Source organism: Peromyscus leucopus, chromosome 7 (genome assembly GCF_004664715.2).
Source record: "Peromyscus leucopus breed LL Stock chromosome 7, UCI_PerLeu_2.1, whole genome shotgun sequence".
NCBI classification, from domain to species: domain Eukaryota; kingdom Metazoa; phylum Chordata; class Mammalia; order Rodentia; family Cricetidae; genus Peromyscus; species Peromyscus leucopus.
This window is the reverse complement of record NC_051069.1, coordinates 51,744,657-51,763,452: the sequence shown is the minus strand read 5'-3', so window position 1 is coordinate 51,763,452 and position 18,796 is coordinate 51,744,657. Positions and strand designations below refer to the sequence as shown.

General features: G+C 36.2%; 1 protein-coding gene across 1 annotated transcript; it reads left to right on the top strand.

The window, feature by feature from the left end:
- Positions 1–5,002: 5,002 nt before the first annotated feature.
- LOC114687688 (olfactory receptor 867) lies at positions 5,003–5,998 on the top strand. Its single transcript, XM_028862280.1, has one exon. The coding sequence runs from the start codon at positions 5,003–5,005 to the stop codon at positions 5,996–5,998; it is 996 nt and encodes a 331-aa protein (XP_028718113.1).
- The last annotated feature ends 12,798 nt before the right edge of the window (positions 5,999–18,796 follow it).

The following is an 18,796-nucleotide window of genomic DNA, read 5'->3' as shown; positions in this document are numbered from 1 at the left end:
TAGCTTAGGCAACACAGAGGGTCCTGGCTAATAACAGTGGGTAAGAAAACAAAACATGTACACAGAATTATGAGAAAATAACTTGTAGGGAATAAAGTTGAGAAGGAAGTAGAGAGTAAGAGGAGACAATTGTTGAGTACACATTATGTATATGTATGAAACTGTCAAAGCACAGATTTAATTAAAGAAATAAGAATATATGGAACACAGAAAAGACAGTTTGTTCTAATGGGATGCTTTATAACTATGACTGTCTATACTGAAATATATATACAAATAAGAAAACAGATGGTGTGTCTTATGGCTGTGAGAAGAAAAACTGCCAAAAATAAGGAAAGAAATATTAAGAGTCAGAGTTGAAATGGATGAAATTAAATCTAAAAGAACACTACAAAGTGTCAAGGGGAAGGCATAGGTTTTCATTAAAAAAAATCATGAATGGGGGTGTAGAATTGGGGAATCCTTATGTGATGTATGGAAAGTCCTGGGTTTGAATATCGACACTACTAACAATCAAACACAAACAAAACTCAAGACATATTGAGAAATCTTACCAAAAATAACCAAAAGGAAGAGAAAAAAAGAAGCATGTTAATATAATTTCAGTTGAAAGCAGGATATTATAACAGACTATTAAATTCCATAGAAACATAAGATTTATTTTCAAAATTATAATCCATTATATTGGAAAATCTGGAAGAAATTGGTGTGTGTATGGAAACACACCATGACCTACTGAAACTGCAAAAGCTGTAAAGTTTATAATATCTAATGATGTTGTGCATTCAGAAAAATCTTACTGCAGATCAGTGGAATATTGTTGTGCCATGAAAATTATAACATTACATGAGTTGAAGACAAAACAGTGGATGGAACTCAGGGCATCGTGTCAAGCCAAGTGTATTAAACACAGAATGAAAGGTATTATGTGTTACTTCTATAAATATGAGATGGAAAAAGGACGATATGGATATAGAGCAGAGAGAACTATGGAAGTCAGGCTGATGGATCAGAGTGGAGGTAGTGGAGAGAACAGGATAGGGTGTGTACATGAGCAAAGCAAAATTTGTGTACTAACACAAAAAATACCGCTCTACCTCAAAGGATATAAGAGATAGTTTATTCTGGAGTCAGCTATAAATAACCATAGCTTACCAATGCAGGTTTACATTACTTCAAATACTGTTTAAATGTTGTAACAGTTTGTAAAGTGTTTGTTGTATGAGAGCAAATCCAGTCTTAAATCATAAACCAAGATACTTTCAAACACACTGGTAAAAACATAATGTAGGTGGTTGAGAAAAATGGGAACTCTCTGCCTTAGGCCTCTAATATTGCCTAAAATTACTCATAGATTTTAGTGGAACCTAAGGACTTATTTGTGTATTCAAAAAGGATTTATCTGATAAACATAAGGAGGTTAGATCACACAGAGAGGTGGGCTATAAATGCTCTGTAGGAAGCTAAAAAAAGCCCAAGAAAATTTGACTGTGGGCTTACAAAAGCCCTATTCTAGACAGTCATTTATGTGTTAATCAGCCTTGTAGAATGTTTAATGTTGATCCAGCTTTTCCTGATAATTTGACTTAATGGCAAGCATAGAAATATAAAAGTGATGATTATCATTATATAACATTGAAGTGCATCAATAATTATAATATTTAAAAATTTGAGATCCATGCATAAAAGGGATTCCTTGAACACTTTTCTTGGTTTGGTTGGTTGGTTGGTTGGTTGGTTGGTTTAGTTGGTTTGGTTTTAGAGACAGGGCTTCTCTGTGTAGCCTTGGATGTCCTGGACCTTACTCTATAGACCAGGCTAGCCTCGAACTCAGAGATTCACCTGTCTCTGCCTCCCAAGTGCTGGGATTAAAGGTGTGGGCCACCATTTTCAGGCTAACCACTATTTTTAGAACTGTAAATAAGAAAGGAAAACAACAAATAAATACCAAATTATTGTATTAGCTGGTGATCTATAAGGTACAATTAGAAGAAAAATTAGTAGGTCAGAAAAGTGTGTGTGTGTGGTGTGTGGTGTGTGTGTGTGTGTGTGTGTGTTTTGAAATAAACCAAGTAGAGTAAGGAAAATTCAGTATGATCTTATTGATATTTGGAACTTATCCAGTTTACACTAGAGAAGTAAATGAGGGGATTATCAGTGGCGAGACACTTAAAGGGTCATATTAGACAAAAACTTGTCAAAGATGACAAAATTACATTTAGGCCTGAAGAATACATAATAGTTTGAACAGGAGAGCAAATATAATTAGTGATGATATATTCCTGAAACATGATACATGTGGAATAGTTTCATATTAAAATCATAGTTTCACGTATAAGTTAATTCTCAGTTGTAATTAATGACTAATGTAAAATACTCTTAGACATCATATTTTATGGACTATATACATAATATTTTATCTGTCAAGTTAAATAATTACTTTGGTTAACAAAATTGAAAAATAAGTCCTGGAGTATTATAATAAAAAACAGTATTACTTTCCTTTGTGATAGCACAGATATTATATATCTCAATCCTGAGATTAATATTAAAGGAATTGTCACAGGTTTGTCTTGCATTGTTTGTTGTAGAATTGATATTTTCTTTGGGGACATAACATGATTTTTAATTAAACCTAGATAGAGAGTTCTTTCTTGAAGAAAATAAATCAATCTCCTTTTGCTATTAACTACACAAACACAAAATTGACTTAACAGTTTTCAACTTTCCTTTGTACCCCAAGGGAACTAAATAGTTTAGAGACTGTAAAAACAATAGAGCAATTTAACTAATGAGGAGTTTTGAGAATTCAAACCCTGGGACATATGAAAGTTTAATAATGCTCCTTCTCCTTATCTATCTCTGATCCTGTGCTGTGAAAACTCACCTGATCCTTCTGTGAGTAGATGGTTAAGAGGAAACAGCTTCAGTAACGACCATTGGAAGAGCTGATGTTCCCCCATCAGGGCTTGTGGGGTAGGCATGGGAAGCAGTGAGGATGCGTATACTGGGCTAGATCCTTAGAAGAATGCAAACTGGAAAGTGCCTAGTTAGTCCATCACTGTAAAGACCCTGTACTTGAGAGGCACTTCACGTTTCACTGAGTCTCTTTTGTCGATCTTATTCTGTTTCCATGTCTCCATCTTTGCAATATTGCTTATTTTTCCAATATCACTATCTAGAATATCTATTCATTCACCACTTCTTTCTGAGATTTGTAGAATCCTGTAAGACTTCCTTTGCCCAGTTTCATATTCCATAACTATTTATTCAAGTTCTATTTCTAGAACTATGATTTCCTGTTCATCATGAGTTACTCTCTTTAAAAATTGTTAATGCATTTTTGTTTAAATTCACTATACTTACATTTAGCTATAGAAAATATTGGAAGATCCTCCTTTTGTAAGTGATTTCTCTTCAATATTTATTTTACTTCCAATGTTTATATTTATTCAAGTCTTAATATTTAATAAGCAAAATGCAATTCCCCCAATTTACAAATGGTGGGACAAAACAATCAGGATCTCAGAATAATAAAGAGTGTGACTCAATCAATGCTAGAATGACATAAAGAAAAGAGAGAAGGCAATATGAAAACCACATACTTTGTCCTTGATGCCCCCATCCTCTGATTGTTTCCCTGCCGTATGCCAGATCACCATCTCATGGAGAAACTACATACTGTTCTCTCAGCTTTGCATACTTCGCTCCTTTGGGTTTTGTCTTTTGGTCCTTGCTCAAATATTCTCATTTCAGAAAAGATGCTACTATTCACTCTCTCCATCTCACAGGAAGAATTATTTTATCATTTTTCAGGTATTTTGTCCCAAATTAAATAGCATTCTCGGGTATTCATAATGCCAACACTTTCTATCATGGAAAATTTAGTAATTTATATAAGTCATAAATCTGACTTTTATTTTTCTATGACAATTTAGCTTAAATTATCTTTCAATATCTGTAATCAGATTCATTGGTTATATATTTGACCATTAACACTCCTGATTTCAGAATAACATATTCCTACTCCTGCCTATGGATATATAAGAACATATAAAAACACACTCGCTCTGCTTTATTATACTGATGGTGTGCTTTCTTGTTTCCTACTCCCATCTCTATAGCTTCTTTCTCTTCCCAGAGACATTCACTGGGAAGCAACTGTTCAAAAGGAGAAGCAAAAAACCTCATTAATGATAAGTGGTACATAATTTTCAAAGAGGAAACATACCTCTTGTATTTATATAATAAATACATCATCATTTGCTGCTGCTCTAGTTAAAAGAGTATTCTCAACATAAATATGCATGATAAATTGGAGAGTTCACATAGTTTTCTCAAGTTTACACAGATGTCAAAGGATGAATCAAAATTATATTAAAGAGACCTGACAAAAGATTTCAACATCTAAATCACCGTTCAAAATTTACTTTTGAAATTTTGTGTACTGAAAATGATTATCATAAGGGAGTAGATTAATTTTATCAATAATAATGTTAAGATGGCCAGTGACACCAATTGAAATATACTGTTCACAAGGTACTTTTAAATATCAAACATAACAATAGCAACAATTATGAAGTTAGAAAACAAGAACTCAAGAGTGACAAACACATGAGAATTATAGAGGGAAAATCTCATTCGATGAACATTATTGAGCTATTAGGAGAAATATATTACTACAGTTATATAGAGAAAGTAATAAGATAACTTCATTTTGAAGGGGAGGGTTTAATTAAAGAATAAATTGTCTATGTAGGTTTATGCAGAAAAATTCTATCAACAGCAGTTATATATGATAAAGGAGAGAGATATATGGCCAAATAAAAATAAGAATAATTACAAATATTTACAAATGGTCAAAAAAAATCACTTGGTTAAGTAAATGAGGTTAAGTAATTATCCTGAGGAAAGACAAGGTTCCCCAGGTTATTTTTTGACTTGACAGTGGCTATTACTTTAAAACTATACTTATCTCATCTCCAGCAGATACAAAAGTCATATGGAAACAGAGAACCACACACTGATATCAGAATTTCTCATCCTGGGTTTCTCAGATGATCCTGAACTGCAGCCCATTCTTTTTGGACTGTTCCTGTCCATGTATCTGGTCACAGTGCTTGGGAACCTGCTCATCATCCTGGCTGTCTGTTCCAACTCCCACCTCCACAACCCCATGTACTTCTTCCTCTCCAATCTGTCCTTTATTGACATCTGTTTCATCTCAACTACAATTCCAAAGATGCTGATGAACATATGGTCACAGAGAAAAGACATCTCCTATACAGAATGCCTTACACAAGTATATTTTTTTAATACTTTTGCTGGAATGGATAATTTTTTACTCACTTTAATGGCCTATGATCGATTTGTAGCCATCTGTCACCCCCTCAATTACACTGTTATCATGAACTCTCGGGTGTGTGCCCTTCTGGTTCTGATTTTTTGGATCATTATGTTTTGGGTATCCCTGATTCATATTCTATTGATGAATGAACTGAACTTCTCCAGAGGCACTGAAATTCCACATTTCTTCTGTGAACTGGCTCAGGTTCTCAAGGTAGCCAACTCTGACACTCACATCAATACTGTTTTTATGTATGTGGTGACTTCCCTGCTAGGTGTGATTCCTATGACTGGAATCCTTATGTCTTACTCACAGATTGTCTCATCCTTATTAAAGATGTCCTCTACTGTGAGTAAGTACAAAGCATTTTCTACCTGTGGGTCTCACCTCTGTGTAGTCTCCTTGTTCTATGGGTCAGGACTTGGAGTTTACTTCAGTTCTTCTGTTGTCCATTCTTCCCAGAGAAGAATGCTTGCCTCATTGATGTATACTGTGATCAGCCCCATGCTGAATCCCTTCATCTATAGCCTGAGAAACAAGGATGTGAAAGGTGCCCTTGGAGAACTTTTCATCAGAGTTGCCTCTTGTCCATCTTGGATTATTGACATCAGAACTAAATTCATATTGAGAACTCTAAGGAAAATTTTATGAACACACCTATCTTGGGTGGTCTTTTTCTATCATACCCCATGTGCCTAATTTACACTATTCTAAAAGTATATGTAACTTTGTGTTTTTGTATTTTTTACAGAAATGATTTTAATTCACTATGCATGTTATTTAATGTTTACAATTGTTCTTATAGTATTTTTTGATATTTTAAATTTGATGTGAATTATGGCTCATCAATTCATATGAGTTTATCATAAACCATTATTGTAAGGTTAATGTCCTTCACCTTAACTTGATAGTATTCTTGTTTTCCCTAAAGGGAATATGGAAACACTAACATCAACATTTTTATCTTATCAGTTCTGTTATTATTATTTAGTATATATGATTTTATCCTGAAAACATCGTTGTATTGTTTTTCATTTTTATTTTTTTATTTGTGAGATTATACCTTAATTAAATTTCTCCCCTTCCTTTCCTTCCTCCAAAATCTCATCTATATACCCCCATTTGTCCTTCAAATTCATGGCCTCTTTAACTAATATTGTTATTGTAGGTATATACATATATGCATATCCATATGTATTCCTAAATATAATCATTTCAGCCTAATTAATGCTGCTTGTATGTATGTCTTCAGGGGTAATCATTTTAACACTAGTGTGCTCTTCCCTGGGAAAGACCACCTCTTTTCTGTCCAGATTTTCTCAGTTGTCTGTACTTACAGAAAACTATTTGTAGTTTGGTATATTTATTGGTACCATCCTAGTTCAGCCCATACTCGGCAGTCATGTTTGTGAGACTTTATGGGTGTCGCTTCTGCTATTACTAGGAGGCACAATCTCACAGTTCCTGATACTTTGGCTCTCATAATTTCCTTTCCTTCTTCTACAATATGTTTTGCAGATGTATCCATTGGGATTGGACTCAACAACTGCAATTTGATTGATTGTGCTTTTCTGTAGTGGTCTCTGTTGGTTGCAAAGAGAAGTTCCCTTGATGAGTGATGACAACTATACTTATCTGTCACTATAAGGTCAAATGTTTATAGATTGTTGTTAGAGGTTATACTGATTTAGTAAATTAGTGGTTGTAGACTTTCCTCCAATATCATGGCACTCAAAGGTGCTATGCAAGCACCCAATGTAGATAGGCAAGCAATAGTTCTACCCAGTTATGACTCCTAGGAACCACATTGATGACCAGCATATCATGGTAACCTTAAGGGTACAAAGGTGGTTCACATATTTTTGTAGTAAACACAGTTCACTCCTTGGACTTAAGACCTTCCCAACAAGAGAGAAACCATGCCTGGCACTGGAAACCTAGCTTACTACATATAGTTAGTGTGGTCATGATTTCTTAGTTTTATGGTTAATCATGGAGAAACCTGAGATTTCTGTAATTTAAGCTGGACAGTGAGTCTTATTTTTACTGTGCTCCTTTATGCAATGACGATTGGGGTTTGAACAGGAAATGTCCATATAGTTGTTTTGTAAGAAGTTTCATTCCTATAATTCTTTTTTAAATTTTTTGTACAGTTTGTTAGTCTGCTCCTTAGAAATTTGCACTATCACAGAAGATTGTGTCACTAGAGAATCTCTACTCCTTTAGCTGTTATCCAATCCCCAGCTCACTTTTTGCCAGAAGTTTTTACCAGTTATACAGATTGTACTTTTTCTTGTCATTAACCCATTATATAATCTTGATATTTGGAGTTTATCAGATATGTTTTTGCAAGTTTTTTTATAGTATGATAGTTTTTTTAAAGAGTTGTTTATTACTAAGTATTCATGTACTATAGAAGAGATCTTTTGGAGTTATTACTGGAAAACTGAAACCTGTTCCTTCCTAACATCTGTTTAAAACCCTTCCCTTATACTCTGACAGTCACTTCACTCCACATGAAGTCTACTACTTAAGATCCACATTTAAGATAATGCATGCAACATTTTTATCTCTATTACTTGATTCGTGTAGCTGTATATTTTTGCCTTACAAGTGTCACATTTATCTGTGCATCTTATAATAAACACATAAATCCACAAGCAATTAAAATAATTCTGTCAAGATAATGATATTATACAGAAATCTTGATGTACCAATTTAATATCCATTGGATAGGTATGTTTAAATGAGACTACCAAATCTTATGGTTATTCTCTTTTTTGAGAAAATTGTATATGTTGTTTTCTATAATTATATTAATTTATGTTGCCAACATCATTCAAATATTTGCTATATTTGATAAACATTTATTGTCTACTATGTTCATAGTTTTTTGAAGCATACACTATTTTATTACAGTTTTATAATATGTATTACCTTTATGATTAGTGAATTAGTGAATATGTTCTATATAACTTATATTTAGCTATATTCTTTTGAGAATTTTCTGATCAGAACCTTTATTGATTTTAAGCAGATTATTTTCTTACAGTTGGGTTGTGTGATTTTTCAATATTTTTATATTGAATTCTCCACTAATAAATGGTTTTAAATATATTCTCTCATTTAATTTTCTTTTTTTAAAGGTACTTATAGTATTTCAAAGTATATTTTAATGGTTTTATTATAATGTTAATAATAGATAAAATGTGTTTCATTATGAAATTTTCATGGATGTCCAAAATGTATTTTGATTAATATATTCCCCCAATAACTCTCTTTTTTAAAGCATTTTATTAAGAAAATTTTTTATTCATTTTACATACCAATCAAAGATCGCCCTCTTCCTCCCTCCCGCCCCTCCAGCCTCCCCCTCCCAAGCCATTTCCCATTTCCTCCAACAAGAAGGTAAGGCCTCCCATGGGGAGATCCAAGTCCCTCCCCTGCCTCAAGGCTGTGTGAGGTGTCCCATCATAGGTAGTGAACTCCAAAAAGCTTGCTCATGTACCAGGGATGGATTCTGATCCTACTGCCAGGGGGCCCCTTAAGCAGATCGAGTAACACAACCGTCTGTCTCACTATGCAGAGAGCCTATCCCAGTCCCATGCAAGCTCCATAGCTATTGATCTAAATTTCATGATTTCCCACTAGTTTGGTTTGGTTGTCTCTGCAGGTTTTCCCATCATGATCTTGATGCCCTTGTTCGTAGCCTTTTCTCTCTGTTTGATTGGACTCCTGAAGCTCAGCCTAGTGTTTGGCTGTGGATTTCTGTATCTGCTTCCATCAATTACTGGAGAAAAACTCTATGATGACAGTTAGGGTATTCACCGATGTGATCACTGGGATAAGAAAGTTCAGTTCAGGTACCCTTTCCACTATTGCCAGTAGTCTAAGCTGGGGTCATCGTTGGGGATTCCTGGAAACTTCCCTAGCACCCAGTTTCTCACTATCGCTGTGATGTCTCCTTCTGTTATGGTATCTTTCATTGCTTTCCCACTCCATTCCTGTTCCAGCTCGACCATCCAATTACCTTATGTTCTCATCCCTCATTCCCTACCCTCCATTGCCCACCCCTCATCCCCAGTTTATTCGTGGAGATCTCATATATTTCCCCTTCCCATGGTAATCCATTTGTCCCCCCTTTGGGTCCTCCTTGTTAGCTAGCTTCTCTTGAGTCTGGTTGTAGTCTGGTTATCCTTTGCTTTACATCTAGTATCCATATATGAGTGAGTACATCCCATGTTTGTTCTTCTAAGTCTGGATTACCTCATTCAGGATGATATTTTCTAGTTCCATCCATTTGTCTTAAAACTTCATGTCACTTTTTTCTCTGCTTAGTAGTACTCCATTGTGTATATGTACCACATTTTCTTAATTTGTTCTTTAGTTGAGGGGCATCTAGGCTGTTTCCAGGTTCTGACTATTATGAATAATGCTGATATGAACATAGTTGAACATGTGTCCTTGTGGTATGATTGAGCATATTCCTTGGGTATATGCCCAAGGGTGGTATAGCTGGGTCTTGAGGAAGATTGATTCCCAATTTTCCTAAAAACTGCCATACTGAATCAATAAAATAGAAACAAAGAAAACAATACAAAGAATCAATGACACAAAGAGTCAGTTCTTTGAGAAAATTTCCCCCATAATCCTCTCTATCCACTTTCTTCTTTCCAACAATCTTCTTTATTTTATGTCATTTTTTATAACCTGATAAGTGTCTTTAGATTGTTTACAAGAACATGTAACTTACAAATGAGTATCCTACTGAAATTATATTTTATCCCCCATTAACTGTAACTTCAGAGAGGGGTAGGGCCCTCTGAACCTCTCTAGCATCCATGAGCATGTTTGACATGCTCAACTTTGTGGAGATCTTATGCAGTTAATCTCATCTGCTATGAGTTCAAGAGTACAATATCAATGTCATGTCTGGAAGCCAGCATTCCACATCACCCTTCTTAGTTTTCTCTGGCTTTTACATTTATTTTACACCTTCTTTGAGAATGTTTTCTAAGGTATGTGTGGGGCAGATATTATGGATGTTCCACTTATGGCTGGATGTTCATACCTGATATGGTAAACCTTGAAAGAAAGAAAGAGAGAGAGAGAGAGAGAGAGAGAGAGAGAGAGAGAGAGAGAAGGAAGGAAGGAAGGAAGGAAGGAAGGAAGGAAGGAAGGAAGGAAGGAAGGGAGAAAAGGATGGAGGAAAGAAGAAAGGATGAAGGGAGGGAGGGAGGGAAGGAGGGAGGGAGGAAGGAAGGAAGGAAGAAAGGAAGGAAGGAAGGAAGGAAGGAGGAAAACTCCATGACTGGGAAATCATAGTACCTAGTGGGGAAGCTACTGCTGTCATTTTTTCCTAAATGAACATTCTGTGCCGGACGAACCACCTTCTAATTGGCTGACTTGATATCCATACAGTTATGCATATGTCATCCATGGTGAGAGAAGTACCTGTCTGCAAGTGGTCAAATGTAACTTCAGAGACTCATAGCTTTCAGAAACATGGTGTAGATTGTCTCCTCTCTCTGCAAATTGTTCATCTGTGAGTGGAAGGTGAGGAAGATGTTACTTTTATCCATTCGCAGTTTGTGAGTGCTTTTACTGTCTGCACTTTTGGTACACACACACACACACACACACACACACACACACACACACACACACACATATATATATATATATATATATATATATATATATATATATATATATATATAATTGATCACATCTATCACTTATCTTCCTACTCAACTCCCTCACCAACAGCCATTCAATAGTTGCCTAAACCAACATCATAGAGTATTCTCACATTTGTGCTTTTATTAGTTTTACATTTGTCTTTAATCTATACTTTCCATATTGTTCTTAATGGTGTAGGGAAATATAATCTGATTCTTCCACATGTGGATTTCCTAGTTTCCTATTACCTTTACTAATTAGACCGTCTTTTACTCAATATGTCCCTGATATCTATGTCTGTCAAAAAGCTATCAAATAGGCAAATTAACTTATAAATGTATCTCCAGATATGTAACTAGTGACACTTTTTCATTTTAAATAATTAACATGTATAATTACATAAATTAATTGTGACATTTCTATGCTTACATCTAATTTACATACTTAGTAATTTATAATTACATATATAACAAACTTGTTATGTCCATTTTCCTTCCTACCTTTTCCTGTTTGTCCTTTCACCTCTTTCCCTGAGCAGCATTCCCATTCTCTCATAACCCTGCTTTGACATTATCTGATTTTATACTTTTCTGTTGAGAGAACAGATGCTATGCCTGTCCATTTGTCTGCCTTATTTTAAAGCATACTTAAAATCATGATCTCTACATTTACTTTCTAGCATTTCATTCTTTTTTATGCCTAATTAGACTCCAATGTACAAATATATGTCATAATTTTCTTTCCACAAACATGTTAGTGGTAATCTAGAATGATTTTATAACTTGGCTATTTTGAAGAGTGTCAGAATGAACATAGTTTTATACTTATCTCTTTGTATGCTAAACTTCATCTCCTTCAGATACATAGCCAGGAATGCTACAGATGGTTCCTAAGGTAGTTAAGTTTTATTTTGAGTTTGTGTGTGTGTGTGTGTGTGTGTGTGTGTGTGTGTGTGTGTATTCACATGCTTGCAATGGTCAATGTTGAGTGTCTTGCTCTTTCTGTCTCATTTTTTTGAGACAAGGGCCTTGCTGGCCAGCCAGTTTATCCAAAATGACTAGTTCCAGCTCCAGGAAGAGACAGGTCCTTCTAATACTTTTAAATTTATGTGTATTTTATAGTAGAAATTCTAGGAAAGATGAAACCTCAACATAGTTTCAAAACTGATATTTATTAATTGTTCAGAATATTTAATGATTACATGTATACAATGTACTTTGATCATATTAACCCCCAATATCCCTTCCTTATTATCACCTTCTGTTTGTATCCCTCATTCTAGTGTCCTATCAATTTTTGTTTGTAAATTTGGCCCATTTCAGCACAGTACTTCAGTATGTGAGTTATGCAATCTGAATATCAAGCAGATAACCTAAGAGCAGCTCCTGTTCTTCCTAGCTTGCTGATTTTAGATGTAGTAAGAACCATGTAAGAAATGTTACATGTCAAACTATTCAGCTGGCAGCAATACAAGTTCAGACATTTAAAAAATATTCTTAAGTTACAAAGACAAAGCTCTCAATGCCAAAGCCCAACCTGATCCAGCAACAAGAAAATGGGATGAAATTCCTAATAAGCAATGCATATGAATAATTTTCTACTTTACGAAAATGTAGTTTAAGTCTTTGATTTAAAGAGAAAGGCTGTATATGAGGGGGCAGGTACTTCAGTATCTAGCTTGTCTTATGGTCTCTAATAAGAAGCATCTGAATAGGGTCTTGCCCTGTATAATTAATTTAGCAGTAGCTAAAACCTTGGAATTTGTATAAATTCAGTATTCATTAACTTCTCTTCACTGAGCAAGCTACTTCTCCTACACAAAAGAAACCAAGTATGTAAATAAATCTGGGACTCAGATAGAAGTTCCTGGACATAATTTACAGAATGAGAAGCAGGATCTGTGTGGCAATGAGTGAAATGAGTTTCCATTTAAAATCAGTTATTAAAATTATGGGAGAGAGAGAATAAGTGCATTAGCTTGTCGATCTGTTCACAGACATTACTTTATATGAATCACCGAGGGCAGAGGTTGCTTTCTCTTAGTTGATTTACCCATAAGTTTATAATGTTCAGAGCTTTTGTGAGTACATATACCAGCACACGCATGAACATTCTACACACACACACACACACACACACACACACACACACACTGAAAGAGCATCATGTATCCATGAACAATAGAGTCCAAAATGATCTAGATAGAGTCTATAATGATCCTACAAAATAATGACCTTAACTCCATGCTGTGGGACGGTCTGTATGTCTGTATTGCTATGATTGGTCAATAAATAAAACACTAATTGGCCAGTGGCCAGGCAGGAAGTAGGTGGGACAAGGAGAGAGGAGAATTCTGGGAAGTGGAAGGCTGAGGCAGAGAGACACCGCCAGCCGCCGCCATGATCAGCAGCATGTAAAGATGCCGGTAAGCCACCAGCCATGTGGCATGTATGGAAATGGATTAATTTAAGCTATAAGAACAGTTAGCAAGAAGCCTGCCACGGCCATACAGTTTGTAAGCAATATAAGTGTCTGTGTTTACTTGGTTGGGTCTGAGCGGCTGTGAGACTGGCTGGTGACAAAGATTTGTCCTGACTGTGGGCAAGGCAGGAAAACTCAAGCTACACTTGGCGCCCAACGTGTTGGCAAGAGTTTCCACCTAAAACCTGAGAAAAGATTCTAAAACGGAGCTAAAAACAGCTTCCTAATTGTCTCTCTCAAATGAGCAGCAGCTGCCGGTTTGAGTTACTGGCGGGTTCCTAGCGTGTGTGCTCGATCTGCAGTATGGCGGGAATGAGGCCTCTGCAAGTGGCACATTAAGCTGAATGGTGGATTTAGCCTTTGCTAGTACAAAACAAAAAGAGGTTTCTGGGCTACACGCTGCTTTGATAAGAAGCATAGACCCACTATTTCTGAGAGTTGATGGCTCCCAGAGCTGGCGGAAAATGTACCACCGCCGTGTTGGGAAACTGAAGTGGGCGGAGTCAGCAGCCACAGTGCTAAGAAGGCTGCAGTTTAAAGCAATAGTCTCAAGGTAATATAAAACATAAGCCACATAAAGATGGCTACCACACAGAGAATCTGGATTATGTTCTCTTTGATATTTGTAACTGAAGAAAAACATTTGATTGCAAAAGCTGTTGAGTTATGCCAAAATGTATATTTTAAAGGTACCTTGACTTCAAAATTTGGATGTAAGGATATGTTGCTTTGGAAAAGAGGCTCTGCTTTTGTTTCTACAGAAAGCCAGAGGCTATGGATTTGTTCCAGATTAAGATACATCAGGTTTGACCAGCCAAGACCCCCTGAAAGGTCTCCGATGACACCATGGCCCAGATGATGCAACATCCAGAATCTTTTCAAGGCAACTGGCTCAGATGATACAGTCTCACGGACTACTCCATGATCCTAAAATTTTCTTTGTGTCCCCATAATATACAGCGCCCCCCTCCAGCAGGAAGTAGTAAGAGAAGCTACGCCCAAATTCCCAAATATACCAAGCTGGCTTTGGAGATGTGTAAAAGTTAAAACATTCCTTTTTAAAAAAAGAAAAGGGGAAGTGCTGTGGGACGGTCTGTATGTCTGTATTGCTATGACTGGTCAATAAATAAAACACTAATTGGCCAGTGGCCAGGCAGGAAGTAGGTGGGACAAGGGAGAGGAGAATTCTGGGAAGCGGAAGGCTGAGGCAGAGAGACACTGCCAGCTGCAGCCATGACCAGCAGCATGTGAAGACGCCGGTAAGCCACCAGCCACGTGGCAAGGTATAGACTTATGGAAATGGATTAATTTAAGCTGTAAGAACAGTTAGCAAGAAGCCTGCCACGGCCATACAGTTTGTAAGCAATATAAGTGTCTGTGTTTACTTGGTTGGGTCTGAGCGGCTGTGGGACTGGCTGGTGACAAAGATTTGTCCTGACTGTGGGCAAGGCAGGAAAACTCAAGCTACAACTCCACTCAAAATAATCAGACTAACTGAATCAAATAAAATAATATCTACTTATGTACTGCTGGAAAGAAATGTGTCTTACTGGCATGGACAGGTACAGGATGAAAGAAGATGGCTGGAACTTAGATATTTCAATAAAATATAACAGAAACAAATAGAACATATCCAACAAATGGAACTTTAGACCAAGAAGTCAGAAGAGGTAAAGGGCACTGCATATTAATAAAATAACAACACATCAAATATTTTTATCATTTAAGCACATGATCTTCTAATTTTCCCCAATTTCATAAAACATTAGCTAACCAGCATAAACAGACAGATAAGCAACAGTACAAATATATTAGGTGAATTCAATAACCAACTTTGACCAATGGATAGGTTGTCCACATCAAAAAGAAAAGATCTGCTTTCAGATTAAGTTGCATCATAAATCAGAGGAACTTGATCAATCCAAATATCTGGATATATATTCTTCACGTCATCCCATGGAACTTCTTCTAAAATATATCATATTTTATGACATAAAACAAATATTAACTAATAAAATGAATGATTTCTGAAATGTTATTATATCATAATTGAAAAAAACTGATAATAAGTATAAAGCCAGATAAATATCAAAAATATCAAAATCAAATAGCACAAATTTGTATTATGAAATGTGCGTTGAAGAAAGTGAAAATGGCTTTTAACAATTATTAGAATTAGGAGAAAATGAAAGTGTGAATACCCAAAATTTGGATAAAAAATGTAATTCCTTGTAAAATATATACATATAGTTTTGACAAAATTTTATCATCTTGGATAATAGTGCTTCCTTCAAGAGTTGAAAACCTACTACCAAATAACCCAATACCAGAAAGGAGAAATCCTTCTTTTGAGTTATTGGTCAGGGATGGCCAACAGATTTCCAAAGCAAACAGCCTTGTTTACCCTCTAGAAGTGGACAGTAAGCCCGCATTGCTGAAGACACAATGAAATTCAGAAACAAGGCCCAGAGACCCTGACCAGGAAATGACCTCACTGACCCCTAAGCAAAGATTAGTTTTATTACCAGAAGGCACGTGAAAGCTTTCAAAGGAGAGGGGCAACAGTCCTATTCAGCTATAACACCTGTGAATCACATCAATGACCACCATGGCATGATAATCCTGAGGGAACAGTAGTGGCAGACGTATCTTTATGATAACAACAGCTCACTCTTTAGACTGAAAATTTACTCAACTAGAGAGACTTGATATGTGGTAATGGACCTCAGTAAATTATTCAGTTATAGTGAATTCATGGGTTTTAGAAGAGAAATTATAACCACTAATTTTCTAAACCAGAATAACATCTTACAATCTAAATATTTATCCTAATACCTGAAGCTAAGTGTAGTCCTCACCCCACATCAAGGAAACTTCTGTTTACGACAGAAATTGTCTTTATTGAAAACTACAACCAATCAAAAGGAAACATTGTGGGGCCTAATCTCACTGGCAAAACACTCCTACACCTAGTGCTCAGTAACACTGTGGAACAAGCAATAGATAGATTATAGGAGACACAATCCAGAAGTTTGCTTTAAGATCAAATCTCCTAGTAATTTCAGAAGCTACTCTCAAAAATTCTCACAAGTATGGCTGCCAAATGTGAGCTACACATGGATGACACCAATAGATATGTCAAATTCGTGGGATAAAAGCTCATTAGATCTCAACCATATCCAAGAAATTATACATAAATGCCCACCTATTCTAGTAATCTCTCCTCAAATTCCATCCTTCTCCCACCTGATCCCTCCTGTTCCTATAAGCAATACAGGAGAATTCCACTTGCTCCACATCTTCTCTAGCTGTATCTTGTGTTTTGATCTTAGCAATTCTGACAGATATAAGATGGAAACTCAAAGTAGCTTTGATTTGCATTTACCTGATGGTTAAGGATGTTGAGCATTTCTTTAAGTGTCTCTCAGCAATTTGAGATTCTTCTAATGAGAATTCTCTGTTTAGACCTGTACCCCATTTTTATTTAGATTGTTTGGTTTGTTGATGTCTAGTTTCTTGAGTTCTTCTGCTGTGGAATGTTCTGTATAAGATGAATATGTGTTGCTCTGATTGTTGATAAATAAAATGCTGATAGGCCAGTAGCCAGGCAGGAAGTATAGGCAGGATAAGCAGACAAGGAGAATTGTGGGAAGAGGAAGACTGAGTCAGAAGATGCCAGCCCACAATCCAAGGAGCAGCATGTAGTGGCACACAGATAAAGTAATAGAAAACATGGTTACATATAGTTAAACAGAAATGGGCTGAGTTTAAGTGTAAGAGCTAGTCAGTAGTAAGCCTGAGCTAATGGCCAAACAGTTTTAATTAATATAAGCCTCTGTGTGTTTATTTGGGTCTTAGGAGCTGTGGGACTGGGCAGGACACAGGTAAACTTCCAGGTACATTCTTCTTATATTTTGGAATCAGAGACTCAAACATAAATCCTCATACCTATGGACACCTGACTTTTGATAAAGAAGCCAGAAAAACACAATAGAAAAAGGAAAGCATGTTCAAGAAATGATGTTGGTCAAACTGGATGTTTGCATGTAGAAGAATGAAAAGTGATCCATATATTCACCCTGCACAAAATTTGAGTCCAAGTGGATCCAACATCTCAACATAAAAACTGTCATAACTGAACTTGATAGAAGATAAAGTAGGGAATAGCCCTGAACATATCAACACAGGAGACAATTTCCTAAACAAAATACTGATAGTGCATGCGCCAAGATTGACAGTTAATAAATGGGACTTCTGAAAAGCTTCTGTAATGCAAAGGATACCATTAATAGGACAAAATGTTATCTTAAAGAATGGTGGAAGATTTTTAACAACTTCACATCGCAGAGAGAGCTAATATCTAAAATTTGATTTATTTTTAGTACATGTATTACAAGAAATAAAACACAATATGCCAAGAACAAAGTCATCCAGCCACAAGCAGCTCAGTTTAATTTGTCCCTCTAGATACTGCAGTTGTACATACACTTAGGTAATTGGGATTGTATAGTATGTACAGTGTGGATATTTACCAACTAAAAACCTCACAGTACATGAGCATTTTGACAACCAAGAATACACCATGACATCTCATTCTGTCAGACAAAATGGAATACTCTCTTCCTTGACAGCAAAAATTTTATAGAAGAGAAAAATGTCAGCAGGTCTCTAGATAGAAGTATTGGTGACATTACAATTAAAATTTTGGATTTACTCAATGCTCAGTTTACAAGGAAACACAAAGAAACCACAGTGAGCACAGCATTCCAAAGTTCATTGCTGTGGGATGTTCTGTATGTCCTGTGGGAGCCCGTTCTCAGGTTCCTCGTGGCTTTACCCAGCAGGTCCACATAGAGGATGATTAGGACCACAGGTTTGAGTGCAGGTGTCTGAGATGGTCTGCACTTGGCTGTGCTATGGGATGGTCTGTATGTCAAGTTGCTCTGATTGGTCAATAAATAAAATACTGATTGGCCTGTGGCTATGCAGGAAGTATAAGTGGGACTAACAGAGAAGAGAAATAAAAGAACAGGAAGGCAGAAAGAGTCACTGCCAGCCGCCACCCTGACAAGCAGCATGAAAAGATTCCAGTAAGCCATGAGCCATGTGGCAGGGTATAGATTTATGGAAACGGGTTAATATAAGAGATTAGAACAGTTAGCAAGAAGCCTGCCATGGCCATACAGTTTGTAAGCAATATAAGTCTCTGTGTTTACTTGGTTGGGTCTGAGAGACTGTGGGACTGTCAGGTGAGAGAGATTTGTCCTGACTGTGGGCCAGGCAAGA

What these genes read in the sequence shown, in the direction of transcription:
- LOC114687688 (XM_028862280.1), top strand. Translation starts at nt 5,003, where the DNA reads ATGGAAACAGAGAACCACACACTGATATCAGAATTTCTCATCCTGGGT.